General features: G+C 36.2%; 4 protein-coding genes across 11 annotated transcripts in view; all 4 read right to left on the minus strand.

Annotated features, from left to right (window-relative positions):
- Positions 1-4,291, minus strand: part of LOC107710169 (SET domain-containing protein 5-like) — a 44,826-nt gene extending 40,535 nt beyond the window's left edge. For 5 of the 7 annotated variants that reach the window (XM_016514913.1, XM_016514914.1, XM_016514912.1 and 2 more), the window contains exon 1: positions 3,831-4,258. The gene's annotated coding sequence lies outside the window, so the exon portion shown is untranslated. Of the gene's footprint in view, positions 1-3,830 lie in introns of all 7 variants that reach the window. The other 2 variants (XM_016514909.1, XM_016514910.1) reach the window with 2 other exon arrangements.
- Positions 4,292-9,806: 5,515 nt separating this feature from the next.
- On the minus strand, positions 9,807-10,929 carry LOC107710170 (probable peptidyl-tRNA hydrolase 2). The gene is made up of 3 exons (XM_016514915.1): positions 10,810-10,929; positions 10,522-10,636; positions 9,807-10,218 (listed from the first exon to the last, which is right to left on the minus strand). Exons 1-3 carry the CDS (start codon positions 10,833-10,835, stop codon positions 10,132-10,134), a joined length of 228 nt encoding a protein of 75 aa, XP_016370401.1. The 5' UTR covers positions 10,836-10,929; the 3' UTR covers positions 9,807-10,131.
- Positions 10,930-12,001: 1,072 nt separating this feature from the next.
- Positions 12,002-18,750, minus strand: LOC107710172 (probable peptidyl-tRNA hydrolase 2). 2 transcript variants are annotated; one of them, XM_016514917.1, is made up of 7 exons: positions 18,730-18,750; positions 17,847-17,929; positions 17,493-17,564; positions 15,217-15,291; positions 14,266-14,363; positions 13,978-14,092; positions 12,002-13,674 (listed from the first exon to the last, which is right to left on the minus strand). In XM_016514917.1, the coding sequence occupies exons 2-7, from the start codon at positions 17,925-17,927 to the stop codon at positions 13,588-13,590; spliced, it is 528 nt and encodes a 175-aa protein (XP_016370403.1). In that variant the 5' UTR covers positions 17,928-17,929; positions 18,730-18,750; the 3' UTR covers positions 12,002-13,587. The 2 variants fall into 2 exon arrangements, with proteins under 2 accessions (XP_016370403.1, XP_016370402.1); XM_016514916.1 differs by lacking the exon at positions 18,730-18,750 and adding an exon at positions 18,340-18,688.
- A 6,353-nt stretch (positions 18,751-25,103) lies between these two features.
- Positions 25,104-27,636, minus strand: part of LOC107710152 (plexin-B1-like) — a 60,877-nt gene continuing 58,344 nt past the window's right edge. Inside the window, exon 36 of the mRNA XM_016514880.1 lies at positions 25,104-26,731. Within this exon, the coding sequence (XP_016370366.1) occupies positions 26,627-26,731 (105 nt within the window). The 3' untranslated portion in view covers positions 25,104-26,626. The remainder of the gene's footprint in view (positions 26,732-27,636) is intronic.

Consider the following 27,636-nt stretch of genomic DNA (forward strand, 5'->3'; position numbering starts at 1 on the left):
CGTGACTATTTTTAGACAATTAATCGTCAGCCAAATTTCATAATCGTGACAGCCCTACGCATGACAATCGCAGCTTCTGTCGAATCGCGATTTCGATTCCATTTCGATTCATCGTGCAGCCCTACTGGCAGAACAAGTACATGAGCATACTGATACTAGTATTGGTATCGATGCATCCCTAATACAAGTGAAAAATTTAAGTTATGCACTAAGAAAAAAATAACCTCTACAAAAAATAAATAAATAACGTACCACACTCATGTCATATTTAATTTAAAAAATCTGTGGTTGTTAGATAAAACATAAGTTTTGGTGAAAATTCAATTTTGCTTTTAGTGAAAACTCAGTTTCTCTTTCTTTGATAGCACATCAAAGTCTCGCTCATCTGAAAGATAATATTCACTCCTACACTCATTGACCACTTGTCAGTTAATTTGTAATAAAAGGAAAAAACAAAAAGGCAAGAGAGGGCCTATATAAAAGCACAAAACAGGACATGACAGAATGACTAAATCTGGCTTAGGCTAAAAATTGTTAATGCAGGAAATACCCTGATATCAGAGATATACTATAGATACTAGAAATATTCCATGCCCATGACATCATGTTTAGACATATATACAGACTGGTCCTAATTTAATTTTCCAATCCAATAGGACAACAGTGTTTTTTTAAGCCACAAGTACCCAACAAAGTTAAAAAGGCTTTTTTTACACGAATGGCTGATTGACAGGTGAGTAGGGGGTTATCCTGTTGTCTGGGACGCATCAAGAAGCATTGCGGTTTACAACACAAATGGGATTCGTTGTGGCCACTTTATACCATTTTTCAAATATTCAATAAAAAAATTGACCCTTTTAGATCTATAAACACTGCTGACCATTTGTGACAGTATCACCAGACACAAATGTGAAAATTGAATTTTATTTAACTATATTCTCTCTGCCAGCTTGTTTTCAAGATGACTGACCCACCCTTGCCAAATACCTTAAAAAAAACGGTTCAATCAGGAGCTAAAATGGCTGCACATGGTGCACAGAAACAAGAGACAAAAGAATCTTGAATAGCAGAGTGTGTATGGATACCACATTATATTCAGCTGCCTTTCAATAAAAAATAAATAAATAAATAAAAAAACATTGTTTATGCTACTACAAGCTGTTTTACGATTGTGTTTTTAGTTGTTCCAAAGCTCTGGTTCGGGAGGAGGGGGGGTTGAGGTTGAGAGAGCGAGAGAGAGAGAGAGAGAGAGAGAGAGAGAGAGAGCAAGAGCGCAAGAGACGGGGAGAGAGAGAGAGAGAGAGCGGGAGAGAGAGAGAGAGAGAGAGAGAGAGCTCTTTGCTGAATTAAACCACTTCTGCACTCGCGAGTGAGAGAGAGAGAGAGAGAGAGAGAGAGAGAGAGAGAAAGAGAGACCAACAACACTCAAACGCATCTGATTGGCTGAGGGTTTCTGAAACCACCCAGTCAGGAAGCAGAAGAGGAGCAGGCATCTCAGCAACTAAGGCCCCAGAAAACCACCAACGCTATTTTCTCTATGTATTTTCTACACCTAGATAAAAATAATAATATTAATAAATCAATACACAGAAAGAAAGATTTTATAATATCCCTTTAAAATGATTGGATCACAATGAGCACCAATGAGTGCATGCATAGAAACCACCTCTAAAATGAGGGAAGACAGAGCTCATGTATCACACAACTATCTAATTAACTTTTTTTTTAAAGTATTCAATAAAAATATTTTAAGTCACAACTTTTAAAAACATTACTTTGGCAAAAAAGGATTTACACACTAGTAATGTAAGTGATCACACAGATTTGAGAACAAAACTACATATACATACACATATATATATATATATATATATATATATATATACACATACATACACACAATTTCAAATCAAAGCAATGAGGACATAATCAAAGCAATGAGCACACAAATGCTGTGCATTTTTGCCATTATGTCTTGATTTGTGGTCAAGTTTCTCTGCATTCACATATTCGACTAAACCTCAACCGCTTTCTACGTTTTGATACTAAAATGCTTCAGGGCATTTAATAAATGTTCATATATACGAAACTTCAAAAAAGTTTCAACTTTTCAAGCTTGTCCTTTGTCTCTGGACAAAGACACACGTTGACTTTAGATAAGGAGTGGGGTGAGTCACAGAAAGATCAGGTTTCACATAGTTCAAGGCGGACGAAAATAAAACCTGAAAACATAGTGAGAAAATGTCGGACAGGCCCAATCATGTGCTTACAGTTGCCAGCAAGCTCTTCAAGAACTACAAAAATGCGTGAATTCTATCAGGCACTGTTATGGACAGTCTGTGTTTCGGGTCCTGATGATATCAAATTTATCGGCGAACAGACCGACAGGACAGTGTGCAGCCAGAGGACCTCTAAAATAATGTAATGTGTGTATATGTAAAAGTAACCCTGAGTATGATGTACGCCTTGCCACAACAGCACAATTCCTCACTGTTCATTTTACACGCTGGAAATAACATAACAAATGTTACATATTTACAGCGTATCGAAAACTGTCCCTTAAAAACGACTAATATATATATATATATAAATATATATAGTTTTCGATATGTGCTATCCGCAGTAACGTGAGCGAATCTTCGGTTGCCTTCTCTTCCTTGTCGTTTCCACTCACTTGTTGTTGAAATAAAAATGGAGGCTAAAAAAGGAAAGGCGATTTCCCCTTAGAAATACCACCCATTTCTCATGGATGGAGTTGGGGGTTGGTTGATGGGGGAGGCGGAGGTGAGGAATGAGAAAAGCAAGTCACGGTTCTCGGGGTTCGCATTATTTTCGCTTCCAAAAGAAAACACACAGACCAGATCAAGAAATTATAAACACATCATAAAGTTGTCTCATAGTCAACAAGATTTAAGCAGTCTAAATAAAATAAAAAATAGAGATATGCATATCAAACAGAGCACTGCTCAACAGGATATCTGCTTATCCCGACAAAACTATCTTATTTTAGAACAGACAAAAAATATACCCACTTTGTAAGTCTAACAGGGTGCCTCCATATAGTTAAGCGAAGGCAAAAAATTAAGTTAAGCACCTTAATACATCATTCCCCATGTTCTCTGAAAAAAAATTGTTGATAAAATTCGATTCTGACAAGCACGGATGTTGTAAATAAAAACTCTGCCATGTCTGTTTTCACATAGAAACTTGATTAACACAAGAACAAGTCAACTAACACTAAACACAGTTTCTGCCCACAGCCCTTATCAATCGTTTCTTCTATTATTTTCAAATTAAGATCCATGGCAAAGAACGATTAAGCATTTTAATGCATTACTTTAAAAAGTACTAGCTTTTAAGACAGCCTCTCTCGGCTAAGCTAACGGCTAACTAAAATGATACCTTTGCTCACTTTGATAGATAATTAATTATGCTGAGTGGCACGGATGCTATGAACGTGATATATGTGCAAAAGATAAGACAGACAGCATAATAGCAGGTCGGTCACTGAATGTTTACAGCAAAAAAAAAGCAGTTCTTAGCACGAGGTTCTTGGCAAAGTGTGATTGTGATTATGGCTACATCAAGCTAACATACAGATCAACCAACACGGTATTACATCATTAAAATAATTTGATTTGATTCATTAACGTGACAGCAGAAACAATCAACCAAGAACAGTTGAAACAGAAAAGCTACAATGCGTGTTGATAAACAAGAGCTGACAAACTGAGCTCCCAACTTCTGCATCAACTTTAACGTTACCTAGTTCATAAAAAAGCATAAGCTATTGCCATCAAAACATTCAAGGAAATAACAAAATACCTTACCTACAGCGTCCTTCCAGCGTAATTGAAACTCAAATGCCTATTAAAGGTGTTTGGTGTTTTTAAAAAATCCCAACATCAATGCGAGGCAGAACGGCAGGCCTTCTCTTGCAACCTCGGTGTTTCCTGTGAACTGTAAACCGCTAGGCTCTCGGGCTATCTTCCAAACTTCTCAGTGTCCCTTACGCAAGAGTTGAAAGTTTCACATTTTCTCCCATTTAAGACATTGTGCGGTCTTCATATGTTCACGTTGAGTTGTCTAAGAATAAATCAATATACAATGTTATTTTACAAAAGTATAGTCGGTATTTATATGGGTATATGTACACCACTTGGTGATTCAAGACTGTGATTCAATCTCATGTCCTTTACATTCGCAGTATTGCCCATCCCCCTCTCTACACCGGCATCGACCGCGGCTCCCAGCGAATCCTACACACAACCATAATACAGGGTTTCCTCCACAGCGGAGCAGGGGTTCTTCTTCTGTGAGTTTATTGGCGGGTTGCAAACCGGAGCATGGGTTCATTAGGAGGGCGGACTTCTAGCTCTAACTCGCGCCCGCTGGTATGCTATAGGGTAGAAATGCGTCAATCGCTGTAACAAACAGTAACGCGCATACGCCGTTGGATCATCGCGGAGCTTGCTGTTGTCGTAGACAGAAAAGAGGCAGAGCCTTGTTTTTCGGAGGTGGTTCACTTCTCCAGTCAGCATTTTCATTTGCAGCGTGAGATGGCGTTGAGAGGGCTGCAGTAGTGTACATTTCGAAGACTAGCTGCTAGTTAAAATGGATACTCTCAAAAGAAGGGACCGAGGATTTGGGGAAATATGTTGTGTTACTAAATACACATGCCGTGGAGTTCAATGGTCTTTCATATAAGGAATTATTTTTTTCTTTTATCCGTGTAAAAGGGAATAACAGTGTTCTGTTATACAGCTGTAGCTGCACGGGGTCTCCTGGGCGCTATCGCAGGGAGCGCGATACTAGAGCGTCAACAACAATACTGTGAGGAATATATGAGGGATCCAGGATTGGACTGAACGTTTGATTTGATGCAGGATTTCATTCTATACAAAATATTAACCAAGTTGGTGAACTGTGGTTCTTGATTTTAAAAAGAGGAAGACAAGGGAGACCAAACATGGGCCAAAATAATAAGCCACGCTTAGAAGACCATTAAATCACTCTTACCGTAAATTATTTAAATGCGATTTTCGTTGCCTTTTTTTTTTTTTGAAGTCAGACAATAAAACGTTTATTTTAAGAATAATTGCCTAAGGATTATTGAAAAATGTACACTTGACGCGGTAATGCCAATATAGTATATTCTAGAACTAACAAAGGAAAGCTTAAGCCGTTTCTGTGTCGTTATTGAACAGAGAAAGCGTGTGATACTTGCACGCCCTCGGCGGTGTTGAACAGCGACTCTACAAAAGCGTACTTACATTACTCAGTGTTAATAGCAAAACCCCCACGGCTGACCAGATAACATAATTTAACCGTAGTTTTAGCTCATTTTAAGGCCGTCGTGTTTCAATATTAATAAAATGCCGTCGTATTCACCGACTTGTGTGTTCTGGTGACCAGAATTTGCAAAATGACACGTGAAAGTACATTTACCTTTATAGCGTTGGAGTAGATTTGATATACACACAGGCCTATATATATATATATATATATATATATATATATATGAATTGAAAATATAATTTAACTGCATGCGCCCCCGGCTGAATTATGCGGCTGCGCGCGCAACTGAAGAGGACGGACATCTGTACGTGTGCTATTCAGGATGTAAAATACATTTATATTAATATATTTGATAATATTGTAAGTGTTATATAAGTGTATTCGTCTATATACATATGAATACATATTCATTATGTACGTGTTTCGCTATTATAACATCAGAATTAGATAATTTGTTTTTTTTATTAGTACTGTGTGTTTGAAATACTTTTTATTTGATAGGTAATTTTCTAAATTCCTAGTTCTATCTAAAAGTGCAAATCAGTACAATAACAGAAGACAACTTGACAGGGCATCAACTGACATTACATGTCTCTGTCTTTTCATTTTTACTTAAATTTTTTTTATAACCATTTCTTATGTGTAAGTAAGTTGTTGTTATTTTAGCATGTGTGTTTGGCTCAGTGTTATTTTTTTAGGATTACTGATAAACTAATGTAGTTTGATTTGTATTATCTATTTTAGTTTTAGTTACAGTTGTAGTAATGTCATTTTATTAGTTTTTTTATTATGTCTATATAGGTTTTTTATTGAGTTTTATTTTTATTTAATTGGAGTTATTTCAGTACTTCAACATACAAAATGGAAATGAAATAATATATATATTCTGCTAAATGACTAAAAGTAAAAGTAGCTCAAATGTATTAGTAGTTTAACAGCCATGTCTGTCTGGGACAGAGAGCCTCTGTGTCCAAACGCTCTTTTTGGCGAAGCTTATATTGTAATAAAGTAATTAATCGTTATTATATATCTTTGACGCTATTAAAATCAAATGAGCGAATATACTGAAGTTATTACATGTCAAGCTTGTCTATGTACAAGAGTTTCAATACCCCCAAAACACCTTTTTTTTAGATGTTGCATATTATTAAAAACAGTTCAATCACATTAGTCTGAATAGGCAGAAAGTGTTTGTTGTGTTTTATTATATTTTGAGCCATTTAAAACGTTTAAGCAATGCACAAACGTTTACAAAGTAGTGTAAAATTTGAATTGCCAGTAGTATAAGGCTATAAGTATATGCTACAAGTTTGTTTAGTTGCCACTAGTTCTTTCTATTACTGTTGCTACATTGTCATTTTTTGTCCAAATAATAAATGAAGTGAATTCAATTTGAGCCTGCATTCATCATCCACACTCATAGACAAAATTCTAGCAAAAAAATAGGTTACACTACAACATATCCACCTGTAGAAAAGTCAAAGTAAAAATCACCATCTAACAAACATTAATCTACAATGTCACGATTACTAACTGAAAATGTCACAAAGTTACATTGTGGCAATTTCACTTTTATATGGATGTTACAACATAACTGCAACATTTTGGTTATCAGATTATGTTGCATTTACATAACAGTTACATATGGCTAGCTGAGTGAACTTTTTGAGGGATAGTGATGATAGTTTCCGGAGTTTATGAATGTCTGTGTGTGCAAATAGCAGAGGTGTGACCAAGTCGTTGTTTTGCAAGTCACAAGTAAGTCTCGAGTCAAGTCCCGAGTCAAGACAGACAAATCCCAAGTCAAGTCCCGAGTCAAGACAGGCAAGTCCAAGTCGAGTTGCAAGTCCTCAACTTTTAGCTTCAAGTCTTAAACAAGTCATTAGTGCTCTTTGCCCAAATTAGTGTCTCAGTATTAATTACCATATCAAATTCATAGTAATTTATATCAGGAAGGCAGGTAGAATATGTTTGACATAGTTCAATTTCATGTGAGATGGGTGCCCTTAGTAAAACTACTCAAGTTCAGTTTAGGGATTGTGCCAAAATAGGACAAGCAGTGAAAAAAAAAACTATTTTATTAGTAACAGAATAGCAAAGACAACATAATTTCATAGAAATAACAGCGGCAACAAACTTTGCATGTGTGCACAAGAATATATGCTTCTAGGTGTTATATCGAAGCCAATGAGACATTATTTGGAACCTCAATGAAACAGATTTAAAAATATGTGAGCGGAAACGCAGAAAGAACAGCTTTGAAAGAACTCGAAGAAATAACTGCAAACATACTTTGCAAGTGAGAGGAAACATGCAATATGGATGCAGACAAACTTTTTTTTTTCTTATCTCGGTTCTTTTGTCGTAAGTTATGCTATTACTCCATTAATTTATACTAGCATATACTGTATATCCAGCGCTCCCTGAACGCAGTCTCTGGCTTTTTGCCAGTCAAGCGCAAGCACGCAGGGACGCGTCTAGAGTAATAACGACTCTGATCTGATCATAAAGTCTTTCCGAGTCACAGGGCTCAAGTCCAAGTCAAGTCTCGAGTCATTGCTGTCAAAGTCTAAGTCGAGTCTCAAGTCTTCTTTAATTATGTCGAGTCGCAAGTCATCAAATTTGGGACTCGAGTCCGAGTCAAGTCTCGAGTCATGTGACTCGAGTCCACACCCCTGGCAAATAGACTTATTTGATATGCCAAACGCCTGGCCTTGACTGTAGACGAGAGTAGTCAGCTGCAGTCAGTGGAGGAACAATGAAAAAAAGCTGAACAATTAAAAAATAAAAACTCTCATTTATCATAATAGACTAACATTTTATATAATCAAAGGAAATTGTAGTAGCATTCTTTTTTTAAATGGATGCATTTAAAATAAACCAATCTCAATGTTTGCAGTCATCTCAGTTTTATGCACATTAAATGGTGGCAGAAAGCCAGTTTAATGTTGCTGTTCTAAACAAGAGACATGATTTTGTAATATGTAAAATATTACATATTTTGTAATATGTAATATATAATTTCCCGTGTCCGAATATGCCTACCTCTCTGCAGTACGTGAAACAATATGTCAAAATTCACAGTAACGGTAGGTGAACAGTACCCGGATAACTTACTACTACCGCAGAGATTCTGAAGAGGGTATAAAATGAACACCTTACTATTCCATGAGGTAACAAGACAGGAATTGTAAATGACAAGGAAGTGACACAAATTACTTTGTCCAGAAGTGAAGCTACACACAGGCTGATTTTATCATCACAAAGGGATTGGGTACATTTAATTGTAAACAATAAAAAATATTCCCACAATAAAAAAAGAAACATGTCATACATTATACTTTGACAATGGCTATTTGATTTCACAATCATCAAAACATTGGGTTCTACAGGCACATCAAGTATAACACTTACATGTGAGTACACGTTTTTTTTACATTGCTATTTAACTGACACATCTCTTTGAGGAAGTTTTTTTTATTTTTATTTTTTTTTTAGCTCTATAGAAATTCAGGGACCGGTTGATAATATCTATTAGTTGTCTTCTAACATAACTTAAGAGCTTTAAAATGCAATTATTTAAACATCTGTTGTGTTAAACTACTGTATGTAGGTGTTTTTCCACAGATTTCACTCAGTAATTTTTCCTTCATTAAAAAGTTATACAAAATAAATTAATTGTAATATTACAAAAAAAACAAAAAATTTAAATAACACCTATATGAGATGAAGAGTAATTTCAGTGGCTTAATAAAAGTCACCTCAAGTGGGTTGCATTAGCAGTCAATTTATACGAATTTTATCTCATTAATTCACCTCCTACCCCATTTTGATTTTGAGAAATAAATAAATCATGGCTTACTGTGCATTTCTACAATAGTATTGATAGGAATGTGTGATACAAGCAAAAATGTAACAATATTATAGACAATCATACATCACAATATATAGTTTTTATGAAAACTACTTCTTGAAAAATAAGAATATTTGTGAATCCAATTTCCAAGTAATGGTCGATCTATAAAATTTTGAATTTTATCATTAATACTGCAATGAAACTTTAAATATAGTGTTTTATTGATTACATCATCTTTGTATTGTGTTTGTACTGCAAGCAATGAAATAAACAATACAAGTATGATGTTAAGTATGATGACATCTTCTCCAATTTACATGTCAGATAGCCTTCCATGACAATACTGAAAACCTTTTAGCAACTACATAAAATTACCCATTATAATTTAGTTTAATTTAATCCAAGTTCTCAATTTCTGAAGTAATTTACTCAGTGTGACCAGTTTTCATAAGGATTAAGTGAAAGCAGTAATGTATGTTGTTTGTAAACCTGAATATTCTGCGTTGTTTGTTTTGTGTGCCACTCACAATGACAGCTTAAAAGAAAGACCCTTTCTCTTGCGGTTATTTAGTGATACACTGCCTTTTCACATCGCATTCAATTCAAATTGCAAACTCACATTCACAACTGGAGTTAAATATGGGTTCTTTTGTTGTGGTGCTGGAGTTTCAGAACTGCAGGAAACATTGGCATAACCACAATAGAAATGGTACGCAAATAGTTATACTGGTTGACAAAATTATAACGGTATATAACCCATCCCTAGGTATCAGTAACAGAAACTGTTTGCTTTTGCGTAAAGATGCATCCACATTGTTAGGTGTCAGTGTAAGTCATCACAACATAAACAAAAAATTACTGAGTGCATTATCTTGAGGAAAACCATGCTACTGTGGAGAAACGCTGACCCCTGTTCTTTCTGTGGTACATAACAAACCTACACTTGAAGAGTTTTCCTCAGCATTACAGTAGTTTCCTCAAAGCAGTTTCAGACTGCCTGTGACATTATTCACCATCTCCTCTTCTCCTATGATGGCAAGCACAGTGCATGAACCTGGCTCCACCTGCACACACAAACAGTCCAAAATCATTTTCCAGGCTTTATCACTATTTACACAATTTAATCACACAAAATGAATCACACATCTTTAAAAAGTCTTACTCTCCTTAGATTTTCATGTCAAATATGTATTAGAAATTAGCATCTACAACCATAAACCATTACCTTATATAATGTCTAATTTTTTATATGCTTTTTTAGGTATATTGTATAGGTATATAAAACATAGAATAGTACACCATTTGCCATATTATAACAATAACAGCAATGCCATGCTAAAGCAACATTGCATAGATGTGCCTCTAACCTGTGTGTGTCCAGCATCCTGTACCAGCTTTGTAGGAAGACTGAGGCTCATTGCAAGAGCCTGCAACTCCAAAAGGTGCGCCATGTTAGTGCCTTGTAACACAATCTTCTTACCTCTAAACAGGCACACAAAAAAAATCATTCTAATACACGTGTCTTAGGTTAACATACTTTAAATATTTTGATTCAGAGGTGATTCTTTTTTATATATACATGAATGGCTTGGTTTGACATCTATTTAAAAAACAAAAAAACAATAGAAGGATGAGGCCACAGTGATATCCCTTACCCAGCATGGTCCCATCTCCAGGCCATTTCCCTCCAACTGTTTTTCTCCTGCAAGGCCTGATACAAACCCACTGCAGCATGACCCACCTGCGCCGCCACCTACAGGGACACACTGCTCATTTCAAATCTATTGAAATTAGGGCTGCAACAACTAATCGATAAAATCGATTATTATCGATTATGAAAATCATCGACAACGATTCTCATTATCGATTAGTCGGGTCTGCCCACAGTGCACGTCCAACTTCAGCCGGTCGTGTCAAATTACAGCACTGAATTACGCATTTCTATGGACAAAATGCCTCTAAAAATAGTGGAGGAAACAGAATGAGATGCTGCGGGAGAGTTACGTGATCCAAGCTGCCCAAAACATGAGAATTCTTTATTTTAAGCTTTAAGCTAATGCATTAGCGTGATGGCTTGCCCTGTCAGGCACTTTAACAGATGCGTGTGCGTCCTCAGCGCAAAAACAGGCTCAAGTCCAAGTCAAGTCTCGAGTCATTGCTGTCAAAGTCTAAGTCGAGTCTCAAGTCTTCTTTAATTATGTCGAGTCGCAAGTCATCAAATTTGGGACTCGAGTCCGAGTCAAGTCTCGAGTCATGTGACTCGAGTCCACACCCCTGGCAAATAGACTCATTTGATATGCCAAACGCCTGGCCTTGACTGTAGACGAGAGTAGTCAGCTGCAGTCAGTGGAGGAACAATGAAAAAAAGCTGAACAATTAAAAAATAAAAACTCTCATTTATCATAATAGACTAACATTTTATATAATCAAAGGAAATTGTAGTAGCATTCTTTTTTTAAATGGATGCATTTAAAATAAACCAATCTCAATGTTTGCAGTCATCTCAGTTTTATGCACATTAAATGGTGGCAGAAAGCCAGTTTAATGTTGCTGTTCTAAACAAGAGACATGATTTTGTAATATGTAAAATATTACATATTTTGTAATATGTAATATATAATTTCCCGTGTCCGAATATGCCTACCTCTCTGCAGTACGTGAAACAATATGTCAAAATTCACAGTAACGGTAGGTGAACAGTACCCGGATAACTTACTACTACCGCAGAGATTCTGAAGAGGGTATAAAATGAACACCTTACTATTCCATGAGGTAACAAGACAGGAATTGTAAATGACAAGGAAGTGACACAAATTACTTTGTCCAGAAGTGAAGCTACACACAGGCTGATTTTATCATCACAAAGGGATTGGGTACATTTAATTGTAAACAATAAAAAATATTCCCACAATAAAAAAAGAAACATGTCATACATTATACTTTGACAATGGCTATTTGATTTCACAATCATCAAAACATTGGGTTCTACAGGCACATCAAGTATAACACTTACATGTGAGTACACGTTTTTTTTACATTGCTATTTAACTGACACATCTCTTTGAGGAAGTTTTTTTTATTTTTATTTTTTTTTTAGCTCTATAGAAATTCAGGGACCGGTTGATAATATCTATTAGTTGTCTTCTAACATAACTTAAGAGCTTTAAAATGCAATTATTTAAACATCTGTTGTGTTAAACTACTGTATGTAGGTGTTTTTCCACAGATTTCACTCAGTAATTTTTCCTTCATTAAAAAGTTATACAAAATAAATTAATTGTAATATTACAAAAAAAACAAAATTTTTTAAATAACACCTATATGAGATGAAGAGTAATTTCAGTGGCTTAATAAAAGTCACCTCAAGTGGGTTGCATTAGCAGTCAATTTATACGAATTTTATCTCATTAATTCACCTCCTACCCCATTTTGATTTTGAGAAATAAATAAATCATGGCTTACTGTGCATTTCTACAATAGTATTGATAGGAATGTGTGATACAAGCAAAAATGTAACAATATTATAGACAATCATACATCACAATATATAGTTTTTATGAAAACTACTTCTTGAAAAATAAGAATATTTGTGAATCCAATTTCCAAGTAATGGTCGATCTATAAAATTTTGAATTTTATCATTAATACTGCAATGAAACTTTAAATATAGTGTTTTATTGATTACATCATCTTTGTATTGTGTTTGTACTGCAAGCAATGAAATAAACAATACAAGTATGATGTTAAGTATGATGACATCTTCTCCAATTTACATGTCAGATAGCCTTCCATGACAATACTGAAAACCTTTTAGCAACTACATAAAATTACCCATTATAATTTAGTTTAATTTAATCCAAGTTCTCAATTTCTGAAGTAATTTACTCAGTGTGACCAGTTTTCATAAGGATTAAGTGAAAGCAGTAATGTATGTTGTTTGTAAACCTGAATATTCTGCGTTGTTTGTTTTGTGTGCCACTCACAATGACAGCTTAAAAGAAAGACCCTTTCTCTTGCGGTTATTTAGTGATACACTGCCTTTTCACATCGCATTCAATTCAAATTGCAAACTCACATTCACAACTGGAGTTAAATATGGGTTCTTTTGTTGTGGTGCTGGAGTTTCAGAACTGCAGGAAACATTGGCATAACCACAATAGAAATGGTACGCAAATAGTTATACTGGTTGACAAAATTATAACGGTATATAACCCATCCCTAGGTATCAGTAACAGAAACTGTTTGCTTTTGCGTAAAGATGCATCCACATTGTTAGGTGTCAGTGTAAGTCATCACAACATAAACAAAAAATTACTGAGTGCATTATCTTGAGGAAAACCATGCTACTGTGGAGAAACGCTGACCCCTGTTCTTTCTGTGGTACATAACAAACCTACACTTGAAGAGTTTTCCTCAGCATTACAGTAGTTTCCTCAAAGCAGTTTCAGACTGCCTGTGACATTATTCACCATCTCCTCTTCTCCTATGATGGCAAGCACAGTGCATGAACCTGGCTCCACCTGCACACACAAACAGTCCAAAATCATTTTCCAGGCTTTATCACTATTTACACAATTTAATCACACAAAATGAATCACACATCTTTAAAAAGTCTTACTCTCCTTAGATTTTCATGTCAAATATGTATTAGAAATTAGCATCTACAACCATAAACCATTACCTTATATAATGTCTAATTTTTTATATGCTTTTTTAGGTATATTGTATAGGTATATAAAACATAGAATAGTACACCATTTGCCATATTATAACAATAACAGCAATGCCATGCTAAAGCAACATTGCATAGATGTGCCTCTAACCTGTGTGTGTCCAGCATCCTGTACCAGCTTTGTAGGAAGACTGAGGCTCATTGCAAGAGCCTGCAACTCCAAAAGGTGCGCCATGTTAGTGCCTTGTAACACAATCTTCTTACCTCTAAACAGGCACACAAAAAAAATCATTCTAATACACGTGTCTTAGGTTAACATACTTTAAATATTTTGATTCAGAGGTGATTCTTTTTTATATATACATGAATGGCTTGGTTTGACATCTATTTAAAAAACAAAAAAACAATAGAAGGATGAGGCCACAGTGATATCCCTTACCCAGCATGGTCCCATCTCCAGGCCATTTCCCTCCAACTGTTTTTCTCCTGCAAGGCCTGATACAAACCCACTGCAGCATGACCCACCTGCGCCGCCACCTACAGGGACACACTGCTCATTTCAAATCTATTGAAATTAGGGCTGCAACAACTAATCGATAAAATCGATTATTATCGATTATGAAAATCATCGACAACTCAGATACCCAATTACAGTCAAAAAGGTACATAAACAATGCCAGCAAGAATGCAAGCTGTTATGAAGGGCATAGGAGGCCACCCTAATTGAAATCCAGGGACCATACACAAGACATTGTTCTCTAACAAATAATATTAGTTGAAATGCTAGAGTATGGAAGCCCATTTCCACCACAGTTGAGTAAACAATGTGATTACGCAAGTCATAATAATGAGAAACTTTCTACTAATAATTACTTAGTTTCTGATTATTTTTACGTTATTTTTCACCCGTAATTTTGGCTTATTGTGTGCATTCACAATGCAGCAGATTAGGAAGTAGAGATAGGAGAAACTTCAAATCAACTGAACAATTGCTTCAGAAAATGATTCAGTCCTGAAAAATCCTCACACTGGCGACATCTGCTGGTCAGAGCCATGTAAATGCAACAAGAACACAGTAAGGCATTTTCTATCGATGCCTTTATTCACAACCTTTTAGCTTTTATATGGTCGAAACATGAACGCACACATTGCATGGAATGTAATGCCATTACACCTAAACCTAATAAATGCATGTTACTTAATTGGTCATTTTGTTAGATTTATTTATTTTATTAGCATATGAAGGCACCATTGTTTATCACCATGGCAACCTCTTGGGCTAGAGAACACTAGGGGGGGAACAAACATAGTCTTTTGTTCATCATTCTGTATCATTCACTTCTATATTAAGTACACTGTAAATCTGAAAATTGCAATAAACAATATCTACCTTCCCCACACCCATGGACAGCTCCATATTTACAACAAACACCATTTTGTACATCAGGTCCTCATCACCCTCATCCTGCAAAGAAAAACATTTTACACTGATCGACTGATCATGGCTGCCTCAATTACACAGCGTTCTATTTAGATCTATCTCTGTTGTGTCCAAAGTTTCTTAATACAACATCATTTTGCAATGTTGAGCACCGTAACCATTGAGTGCAGGAATACAATGGCCATTCAGACAATGACAATGGCCATTTAAAATCAGTCACTGCACTGATAAACTTTGCTCAAAATGTTGTTCAGCATGAGCTGAGAGTTGTACACTCTTTCTTTCAAATGCTATCATTAAAGGGGACATTGGATGCCCATTGTCCACAAGTTGTTATGATTCTTTAGAGTCTTCATGAAATGTCTGCAACATACTTTGGTTAAAATTCCTCAGTGGTCATGTAAAACTAGGGTGACGCATTGCTGCCACACCTATTTTTTTCTACTCAATTATGTTGTAATAACAATATTATATAGTTTTAACAACATAATTTCTCATAATATTGAGATGTTGTCGTTAAAACTAATTATTTTCTCATAATAACGTTGTTTAAACATTTTTCTCGTCAATTAAATTTCTTCTCGTAATAATGACATTATGTCATAAAAACTATATATTGTTCACGTTATAGAAGATATTAGCCTTTATATCGTTACATGTGAGTGAGCAAAGCGATTGTCCGCGCTGCTGCTGTCGCCACGGTCCTGAGATAAATGATCTGCACGCTGCTTTTAGTTACTGCAGGAGGAATAATAGAAATACACTGTTTTAAATGTAATTTAATGTTATTGTTTTTATTGTAGCGGCATGTTTATTAGGATTAATCTCCAATCTGTCTAAAATATAATGCTTTCCAATAACTGCACTCAGACCCGGAGGGTCTGCCAACCTATTCTGGTCATTTGATTTTCTTTTTAAAAAGAAATAAAGAGAAATGAGAAAGGCTTTTTCTGTTGTTGTTGTTGTTGTTTTTGTAACAGAAAACAAATTTTGAAACAGAAAAACTGAAATTAATGTAGATTTTTTCAATGGGTAAATATAAAAAATTGTTTATGCTTAATATTTGTTTTGCATGCGTGGGCGGCCTTAAGAGGCCGCTTTCATTTGATTTTAAGAATTAATTATTTACTCGTCAGAAATTATATCTTTAGCTGAATCAAGGCGCGTGTTGCATCGTGTTCTTCTTCTGGGGTAAATTCCAGGCTTTATACTGTAGGAACAGGCTGCGCTGCGTGTGGGTTTGACCACAATACAGATAATGAGTAAAAAAAAAATGACCAGAAATTTTCGTATTGCTTAGTGTTAAATAAAAAAGTCATTCAAATAAAGAAATAGGCCTATTCCAAGCCCAGAGTCGATTATTCAAAAATAACTGGTTTAATCTGATCATCTTAAACAAGTCATATCAAAGTCCCTTTTTTCTCTAGTCTTTGGTCATATCCTTAGGGTCTGAAAAATAAACAAAACTAATCCACTGCGTCCTCGGTGGCTCTGATGTCAGGAGAAAATGAAGACTATTATGTTCACTTTTACATCCAACTACAAAACACCTGCATTGCTTACAAGACATTGTTGTCGCTACAGCTGCTCGAGCACGGAGAAAATGGCAGACAGCGTACAACTGGCTGAGATATGCTAATACGGGACAGTCTGTCAGCGGCCATTGGCGGGGCTTGAGAAATATGATGTCATATTGCTCAGAAAATCAAAACGGCTTGATTATTGAGACTGTTTAGATTTTGTGGGGATTAAAAAAAAGTAGTGAATAGATTTTCATCATTGTAGGGTGGTTGTGTCCACATACTGCTAAGACACATTATATGAAAACACCATGTAAAAGTGAATTTTGCATCCAATGTCCCCTTTAAAACCAAAAAAGTATAGACAAAATGTAAGTAAGAGATTTATTGTGTAGTGTAGACAGCTTCACTGATTATGAACAGGAGTTTTCATCAGAACACAGAACAGGTGAGTAATAGATTCAGGGATTATAAAAGAAGTGCTCTTTGCTCACTTTCTGTATATAATCTATTCACTATTTGAATAAAAGTTTTGTTTTTCATGCTGTTAAGAGGACCAGTTGCCATGTACACACTGCACAGTTTCAGGCATGGCAACAACATTGAATTGCAGTATTAACTCTCCTAAACCAGTGGTTTGTCATATCCAAGAAGCCCTACAGACAAAGCTGTATTCAACGTAACATTAAACTACTTGAAATGTACCTCGTTCTCTAATTTGTTGAAGTAATACATTGCAGCTTCCTCCGCAGACACATTCTGTGTGTGCAAGAGTGCCTGTAAAAGATCAATAAAAGCATCTCACTCCAAAAAAACCATGACATAACATGAACAGCTTTTATGTATGTCAGATTCTGCTACCGTAACAAAATTAACAAACTCATCAAGTTAAGTCAAACCATAATATCCAGTATACAAACAGTTCTGGTTCTCAAAATGGGTGCACTACATTTTGATATCTACTATGAGAAACAAACACTGTAAAGTCAACCAATACTGCAAATATAATGTCACTTCATTAATTGTAAGAAGGTTTGTGGTATTTTTAGTGCTGTGTACCTGCTTGGCTGCCTCCTCAGGTATGTCCAACTCTCTGAGCTGCTGCAGGAATACAGGGTTCACTTCCTGCTGGGACTCCATTTCTAAAATATGGACATGCACATTATAAATCCCTTATTAACATAATGTATTCTAATAGACTGTAAGTGATATACCGTCACGTTTTAATTGAACATAGCAGCCTATTCGTATATACAGTGTTGGGATTATAGTGGGGCTCACTAACGCCCTTTGATATATAAATAAGCTATAGGTTGGATCATACTGACGTTTGGATGCAAATGAACGCAATGTATTTCACTGCGACACCTTCAAATCCGTAAAAAATCATCAGAATGTGGGTAAAATGTATTAATATTTTCAAGCTACCCAAAGTTTGTAGCTGCTAATGCCAGTACTGCCACACATTCTGGACATTTTTAACAATCTAACCGAAAGTAGCTCAGGACAATCGTATTCTGTAGTTTAGGGTGTTAAGGATAGTGGCACTTACCTGCTTTACTGCACTACTGAACGAGCGATTATCACCCAATGAGAGAGACTGTGAGCTTCTTCACGAGCGATTGTTTCGTCTTTTCACTCTCAAATTGACATAAAGTCATTTGTGATATGGGATTATTTTGAACCTTTTATTTCCAAATGCTGCTTGTAGTTTTAATTCATTTGTTGCAACAATAGATTTCGGCGCAAAACGTGAACTAAACATTACCGTATAAACCAAGTTCATGTGTCATGTCGGTTACATTTCCGGGTCATCTGCGCTACAAAGCTCCTTGTTTAAACGGAAATGTAAAATAATAACATTAAGATTCTTCCTTTCGTTTTGAAGCGTTCAAACGAAATGATTTAATAAAATTTTTAAAAAAAATATATATATAGCCACCTGCACACCGCAGCAAAGACTGCCCACGCGTTTACACATTATTCCTACATAGTGGATTGCGCCAAACAAATAAAAAAGAACTACAAACATGGCGGAAACGCTTGAGGCCGATGGTACTTCATCAATTTAACAGCTTGAAAGCCACACAAGTTTAAAGGGGTGATTGTTCAATGAAACTGGTGTAGAATCAAAGTTATTTGCTCCAGTAGTTGTAGTACATAAATACCACCCTGGGCTGCATTTCTCAAAAGCATTGTAAGCTAAGTTGATCGTAGAGGTGGCAAATGCAGCCCTAGTTACTAGATCAGCCTGAAGTTGACTTAAATGTGAGAAAATTAAGAAAGTGGGGGATGGGATTAATTTGATAAAATGATAGCAATCCTAATGTCATTAGACTGGGTTTATGAAGTAAGAACAGATAAAGTAATAATATGTTTTGACCAGGGTTTGAAATTAACTTTTTCACTCACCAGCCAATTTGGTTACTACATTTTTAAGTTACTGGCCATTCTTAACTTCTCCTAGCAAAAAAAAAATAAACATGGAAATAAACCAGATTAACTGCGTTACAGCTTCATATACAAATATATTTATTATAATATAATATATAATAATGTTCCTGTGGCTCATTGGTAGAGCATTACGTTAACAGCGCAAAAGTCGTGGGTTCAATTCCCAGGGAACACACATACTGATAAAAAATTTATAGCCTGAATGCACTGTAAGTCGCTTTGGATAAAAGCATCTGCTAAATGCATACATTTAATTTATAAAATCTAAATATCTGAATAATAAATTTAAGAATTTTTGAGACCTTTTAAAGACCTGCACAAATTAAACTAATACCATATATACTGTTCAGTTACAGCTTTTCACACAAGCAAAAAGTTTTCAGCACACATTTCAGCATTTAAACCATTTTTAAGGAAAGGGATAAGAGTCAAAAGTATCAATTATTGCATTAATTTAAACAATTATTACCAATCAGTTATTATATTAATATGACATATAAATATATCTTAATGTCTTAATTGTTTATATTTTTATGCATTTTTAATGCATTCACATTAGCTTCTTGTAGATCCACCAGTTCCATTTAACTGAGTGTTTGCTGCATAAAATATGGGTCGATTTTCGCAATGGTCTGCACAAAAACAGCAGAAGGGCTTATTGAACATGCACATTCATCCTCTGCCAGCAGGTGGCTCTTTTGGATCGGCAGAATATAGCAGTTTCCATGGTAACGGCTGTACAGCGCAACAGCTGACTTGAAACGTGCAGCACTCATATACACTTTGGAAGTGTAATCATCACATTAAGCTATATTGCAATTCTTGTATTTCCATCCCCAAATTTAAGACCTCTTGAAATCATAATTAAAACTTTGTTGTACAATTTAAGACTTTTATGACCTTAAATTTGATATATCTAAATTTAAGACGTTGGTGGGATCAAAGTGCATCATATCAGGAGAGTTCAGCTGGACAGTAAGAAAATCACAGAGTGTCTGAGTTTTCAGTCATTTTTTGAGTCTTCGCTATTGCTTCAATGCAAAGGAAACCAGCACGCCATTATTTGTTGTGTATTGAAGGGTAGGGTATGTTCAAGTAAGCTAGGTATGATGCGCAATTAGGCTGTATTTAATATTATCATTATGACTCACGAGTTCAGTATTTGCGCTAAATCTGTGCAGATTTGGCTCACATTAACTTCCCCAAGAATTTAATGAGTGAAGAAAAGTAACCTGCCAAATTGGCTAGTGATTTGACAACATTAACCGCCACAGCTGATTTGGAGCAGCATTTGGCGGGTTGGCGGGTGTTAATTTCAAACCCTGGTTCTGACTCAATGGCAGTTCTTATGAGTTTACAATCATTGGAAACAAATAGAGGTGACATTTGATCAGAAATCATGATTACATTTTACAGTATAAAACAGATAGGAATAATAACTCATTTTCTGTGGGTACCAGAACACATGGGAATTTAGGGTAATGAGAAGGTAGACAAAATGGTCAAAGAATCCTTAAAGATGGACAATCCAAGTATAAATATTTCACTCAGCAGAACAGAAGAAAAACATATTAGAAGCATGTGATATGAAATGGCAGACACATTGGGACTCAAGTCAAACAGGTTGGCATTATCATAAGGTACAAAGGAGCATAAAGAAAAATCATTCATAACATAACCAGAAGGGAACAAGTCATTTCCACACATCTACGAACAGGACATTTATATCCTAGCCATGCATTACACATTACAGGGAAACATAATACAGGTTAAAGTGATGCTTAATAGAGACATTGGAGCATGTTTTGATGATATGTAATGCATATGAAAGAGAAAGGAAGAGTCTTAAAGAAGAATTGCAATCTTGAGGAAATAAAGAATTCACAATATAAGTACCCTGTTGAAAAAAACAGCATATGCTGGTTAGGTATGTTTTGAAGCATGACTTCTGGTCATATGATGGTCCTAAGCTGGTCCTGAGCAGGAGCTAGTTGCTTAGGACCAGCACATGACCAGCACATGTCATCTCCCTCTAGTACTGCAGCTGTAGACTCGAAAAATGATCGACCACCAGCCCAATGACTTCAAGCTTTGTGGGTGCGACTTTTAACGGCTGATGAGGTCGAAAACCTTGAGTGTCCTCATTGGCACGGGGCCTCTGTAACCCTTGAGGTTGTGGTGTAGAACGCTGGCGGAATCGTTGCTCTAGTATCGCAAAACGATGACGAGCCTGAATGCCCGGCACCTTAAAAACAGGATTGCGCTGAGGCTATTGACGAGTGGGGTATACTCAGCAGTTTCGACGCCGGCCCCCAAATTTTTCAAGGATTATCTCTACAGTGATAAGGGATACAGTTTGTTCAGAAACCCTCTCTCAAAAAAATTGTTCATCCCTGCATTCAAGGGGACGGTTTTTATTTAACTTACTTCCTTGTTCCAAAGAAGGATGGTGGTTTTCGTCCAGTTCTAGACTTGAGACATCTAAACGTGTTTCTGAAAACTCTTCCCTTTCGGATATTACGTGCAGCCGACGTTCTTCGGTCAGTCACAAAGGAAGATTGGTTCACAAGCATAGATTTGAAAGATGCTTACATTCATGTTCCGATTGCTCCTCACCACAGGAAATTTCTTCAATTCAGTTTCAAGAACCAGGCCTACCAATTCAAGGTCCTACCGTTCGACCTGTCTTTGGCCCCTCGTGTCTTCACGAGGTGCATGACTGCAGCTCTACATCCACTGTGGTCCAGAGGGATGCAAATCCTGCCTTACTTAGAAGACTGGCTGCTGTGTACACCGACAAAACAACAAGCTGCACGCGACCCCAGACTGCTTTTGGAGCATATGCAGAAGCTTGGTCTTGCAGTAAACGAGGCAAAGAGTTGTCTGAATCCAGTGCAAACAATTACTTATATTGGAATGACACTGGACTCCCGTGTAATGTGTAATTTGCAGTTGTACCCTGCCAGACATCTTCATCGGCTGATTGTTGTTTTGCACAGTTGTATCCAGGCATTGACACCGTGGAGCCATCGGGAGTTTCTGATGTCAGGTGTTCCCCTAGGGGTCATTCCTTCTAGTCGAGAGGTGGTCAAGGCAAGGCAAGTTTATTTATATAGCACATTTCATACACAATGGTAATTCAAAGTGCTTTACATAAAAGAAATGAAAAAAGAATTTAAAAAAATTATCACAACAAAATTTTGAAAATGATTTAAAAATTGATTTAAGAGGTTTAAAATTAATTTAAAACAGTTAAAAATAGAAAATGATTATACATAAAGATGCTTCCCTCTTCGGATTGGGGGGCATCATTTAATCACAGGGGTGTTTGTGGAAACTGGTCTCCAACTCGGTCCAGGGACCATATCAATCTCCTGAAATTGCGAGCAGTTTTCCTAGCCCTTCAGCATTTCTTACCAGTTCTGGCAGGGCGTCATGTCCTCATTCGGTCCGACAACACCTCGACAGTGTTCCACCTAAACCATCAGGGTGGAACAAAGTCCCTCAGGTCCCTGCATCTCACCCACAAGATACTCACTTGGTCTCTTCATCTCTAGCATCATTGAGGGCAGTTCACCTCCCGGGATCAAGCAATCAGATAGCGGATGCTCTGTCAAGGGATCTTCTGCACCCAGGGAATGAAGTTCCTGGAGTTCTCAGTTTTTTGCAGCATCTTTTGAATTCAGGCAAAGCAGCCTCCACACTGAAGGTATATGTTGCGGCCATTTCTGCGCATCATGTTCCGGTTAATGGTTCTTCTCTTGGTTCTCTTACTCTTGTGTGCAGTTTTTTGAAGGGTGCAAGACGACTGAGACTGGCCCGTAACCCATATTTTCCTTGATGGGATTTGAAACTTGTTCTTGATTTTGTCTGTCTGCCACCATTAGAGCCTTTGCAGACAGCTGACCTGAAATGGATATCTTTAAAAACTGTTTTTTTTGTTGGCAGTTGCCTCTGCTAAGCGTGTGAGTTACGTGCTTTGTTTGTTAGTGAGTTATGTATGTGTTGGTTGCCGGAGGATTGCTTTCAGAGGAGTCTCTATGGCGGATATCTGTGCTGCTGCCACTTGGGCTTCCCCATGTACTTTTGCCCGCTTCTACAAACTCAACGTTGCTACCCCTCATGCTGTCAAGTTCAGCAGTTCTTCAGGAGAAACCTTGAATTTTTTCAGGTGAGTGGCATTCCTCATGACGATGTTGGTAGGAGTAATCAACTAGTGCTTAAGCACCACCTCTGGCGGTCAGGAGGAATGAAATAGAATGCTAGTTACGTATAAAACAGTGGTTCTGTGAATTCCGGATGACCGCCAGAGTTATTTGTCACTCGGAATGCGCGAGAAAGGCGCACCGAAACCGAAGGCTGAGGTAGTATGTCTATTTTACTTGAGGCCCGGCCTACGTCACCACGTGACTTTTTTGGTATATTATATCAAACTATCGAGTTGGCGCTGCGATAATCCACTAGTACTTAAGCACCGCCTCTGGCGGTCATCCGGAATTCACAAAACCACAGTTACATACATAACTAGCGTTCTCCATAGCTCTGCTGCAGACTGTTCGAACTCTTAACGCAGGATTTACTTGAATCATAGAACTGTAATATTATCTCGTTACATAAATACGCTCCCTTCGAGCTGGATTCATGGCAGAATATCCTGTGAAGTCCAGGAAGTACTGTCGAATAGAACAAACGTCTGAAGTGATAAGAGATACATACAAAATGTGCAGAGCGGTGAGGACTGGAATTGAGAACCACTGGTCTAATGTAGGAAAACAAATGAATGCAATTATGAGATTTATTAGAAATAGTGTATTAAAAAAATAGAAAATAGGGATTATGTGAGGAATATCTAAATCTTTCTCTTCACACTCCATCACAGTAGGTGGCGGTATGCACCTATTAAGTTGGTGGCATAAAACCAAAAGGAGGAGGAGTGTTTTTTTTTTCTTGTTTGTTACACTTTTCTGTTAATGCTTTTGTAATGTTTAAATGTGTTTGTACAATATGATTTTTGTTTCTGGAGTTTTTATATATATATACACATACAGTATCTCACAGAAGTGAGTACACCCCTCACATTGGACCCTATTGACTTTGATTGTCTGGACGAAAAAACAAAAACAAAAAAATACTGTCTTTTTTGTTCCACAGAAGACAGAAATTCATACAGGTTTAAACATACCTTTAAAGGATAAGTTCACCAATTTTCAACCAGCTTTGCATTGTTACAATGTTGGTAGTGTATGTAAATTAGACGTGCCCAAATATTTTACCAAGAAGGGCTACTTATTGATAGAATTTTCAAGTTCCCCTCAACTCCATGATTAGCTGGATTGTGTGTGTTTCATTTTGGTTGGAGCTGAAATCTGCAGGATTGTAGCTCTGTAGGAGCAAGGTATGGTTCAACTTTCTTATGACATTTCCCCTATGTAGGGTCACAGGAGTACATTCCAGTGTCTCAGGCGGAAGGCAGGAATACACCCTTGACAGGTAACCAGTCCATCACAGAGCTAACACACAAAGACACATATTCACAAAGAAGGGCAATCCATATTCTCCAATTCACCTAACCTGCTTGACTTTGGACTGTGGAACCAAGATACTCTGAAATATCTTCAGCAGGATTCCTTGAGAAAGTGCAGTTTCACGCTTGTCATAAAGTCTAACGAAGGAAGGATGCATTGTATTTTATAAGCATTCAGTGGGCAGTGGGGGTGGGCAGTTATGCAAAGTGTCATTCTCAAAAGATAACCGCTTAATTAAAAGACAATACGGGAAATTATGTCAGACTAGTCCTAATAAACATTATTAATACCAAATGAGTTTGAAGCACCAAGAAGAACAGAGACTGGCAGAGCTCTCCAAATTTAAACTTTATTTATCCTAATTATTAAACTGATGCCATCAAGTTCACCTTGAACGCCCAACACAATCACTTTAGTTTTCATGTGATGTTATGGAAAAGACACTGTATCAAGTAATCGTTCATTTGTATTCCCATAATTCACATACATTCAGAACCAAAAACCTATAGAACAGCTTAACATTAAACTTGTAAGCTGATTGTTAAACCTCTTTTAAAGAACAGTTTATAAGTCTTATAATAATTTACTCTTTTTGAATTTGCTAAGAAGCTACGTAACAATTCAGTCATTATTTACATTGTACTACACTAAAATATTAGTAAATATGACACGGTCACATCTTTTCTCTGACAATTTCTATTTATCTCACATTTTTGTGATAATTCAGTGTTTGATCAAAAGAAATTAATTGCAAGTGAGTGGTCTATTTACCTATACAGTGGACCAGCACTAATATATTTGAGCACAACTTTACATACAATACAGATCATATTTTCTCACATGAAGGCTAGAGATTTCTATCCTTTAAATTTACCTACATAAAAGTGTCAGTCTTTAAAATTCCATACTGATGAAATGTTAGAGGATGTGGTAAGAGATGATTAATTCATTCAATCCTATGTTGGCACCTGAAATAAAAAAAGGCTTAAAGAAGATTAAAATTAATAAAAAAATTAAAAAAAACATTGGCTAAACATTATTTGACCTGACTAGTTGAAACAATGACACTTTATGTAACAAGTCTGCTAGACTTGGTCTTACTAGTCAAGATTTATACATTTTAAAAAGTTAACAAAACATAGACTCTTTCATACTGTACTTTCCAGTGACACTTACTGAACATTATGACAATTTACAATATCCTAATGAGCTGAAAATGTTCTATAACATTTTACTTCAGTCAGTCGTGGTATGTTTTTGCTTTGACAGTTTTACCAACTTTGCAAATGCTGAATCACATTCAAATGTTACAACCAAATGTTACAAAATTACTACAGCCACAAGAAATTTTGACATAAACACATTGGTAGATACAAAGCGAGGAGGTAGACAGAGTACAGAACATCTAATGGTGTTCTGTTGTAAGGGCATGACCAAGCAAGAGTTTGAGCATGTATATGTGGTTTTCATGTTAATCCTGCAGAAAAAAATCCCTCCACTGGGAGTATAATGTATTCATGAACTCAACAAGGCATCCAGGCTTTTTAAAATGAAAAGGACTGAAATGGGAATAACCATATTCCATATATATATTAAAAAAAAAAAAAAAATCCAAGACCATATTCAAGTTAAAGGCTCCACCCTTCTAAACCAACACATCACATTACACTGTGGGTCTTAATTTATCTTCGTTAGTAGAGTCCAATTTAATACAGCTAAACGGAACACGATCTTTGTGTATACTTGCTTCACATGGTAGCGTTGCAATTGATACTGTACCTAAAGTACCTGTACCATGTGTTCATACAGCCACCCATCAGTGTCTTCACACTTATTACTTTCACTTTACTTTGTCCATGATCACAAGTCTGTCACTTTATTTTCTACAGCTGCAGCGATCTGTTGAAGCCGGTAGCCAAGCTGCATCTTCTGTGCGGTGGTGTCTTCCTCTAAGGCAGTGATAATCTAACAAACACACACACATAGGAATAAAATTAGAGCATAAATACGCACATTTTTTGAAGCAGCAGAAAATAGCCTCTAAAAATGTATTGTTCTACTAATAGTAGTAACACTTTACAATGTCTCATTTGTAATGCATTAGCTAACATGAACAAATTAGCAATATACACCAACTTTTAAAAGTTTAAGAATTATTTGATCAAAAATACATTAAAACAGTAATATTGTGAAATATTATCTACAATTTAAAATGTTATTTAATATTTTGATTTCAATTTTATTATAAAAAAAAAATAAAAAATCCCTGTCATGCCAAAGCTTTGAGTGCCACATTATCCTTCATAAATCATTCTAATATGCTGATCTGGTGCAATAAATGTTTATAATTATTATCAATGTTGGAAACAGTTGTGCTGCTTAATATTTTTTGTGGAAACCATGGTACACTTTTTCCAGTATTCTTTTACTATCACTTTTAATCTATTTAATGCAGTGGTTCTCAAACTGGGGTATGCGAACAAAATTATGAGTTTTGGCATTCATTTAATTCTACCCCAACTTAAAGTAACATTAAAACTGAACATGTCTTTCTGGAACATTTTACATTTAAAATGTAGCCTACATTTTAAACAGAATATTGTCATGTTTGTTATTTTGCAACAAAAAAATAATAATTCCAACGAAATCCGTATCATCTGGTGTGCGTCTCTAAGCAACATACAGATGTTTCATTAGTGAACGAATCTGCGGCTTTGAATGATTCGGAGCGTCAGTGATTAATAACCCATTCATAACTTCAGCATTTTGCTTCGTTACTGAATGAATGAATGAATGACGCGATGCCTGGCTCATTAAGACAGCGACTTGCAGCCAGCTATTGGCGGTTTTATTTTTAAATCTACAAGTAT

Source organism: Sinocyclocheilus rhinocerous, unplaced genomic scaffold (assembly GCF_001515625.1).
Source record: "Sinocyclocheilus rhinocerous isolate Xijiao unplaced genomic scaffold, SAMN03320098_v1.1 scaffold447, whole genome shotgun sequence".
Lineage (NCBI taxonomy): Eukaryota > Metazoa > Chordata > Actinopteri > Cypriniformes > Cyprinidae > Sinocyclocheilus > Sinocyclocheilus rhinocerous.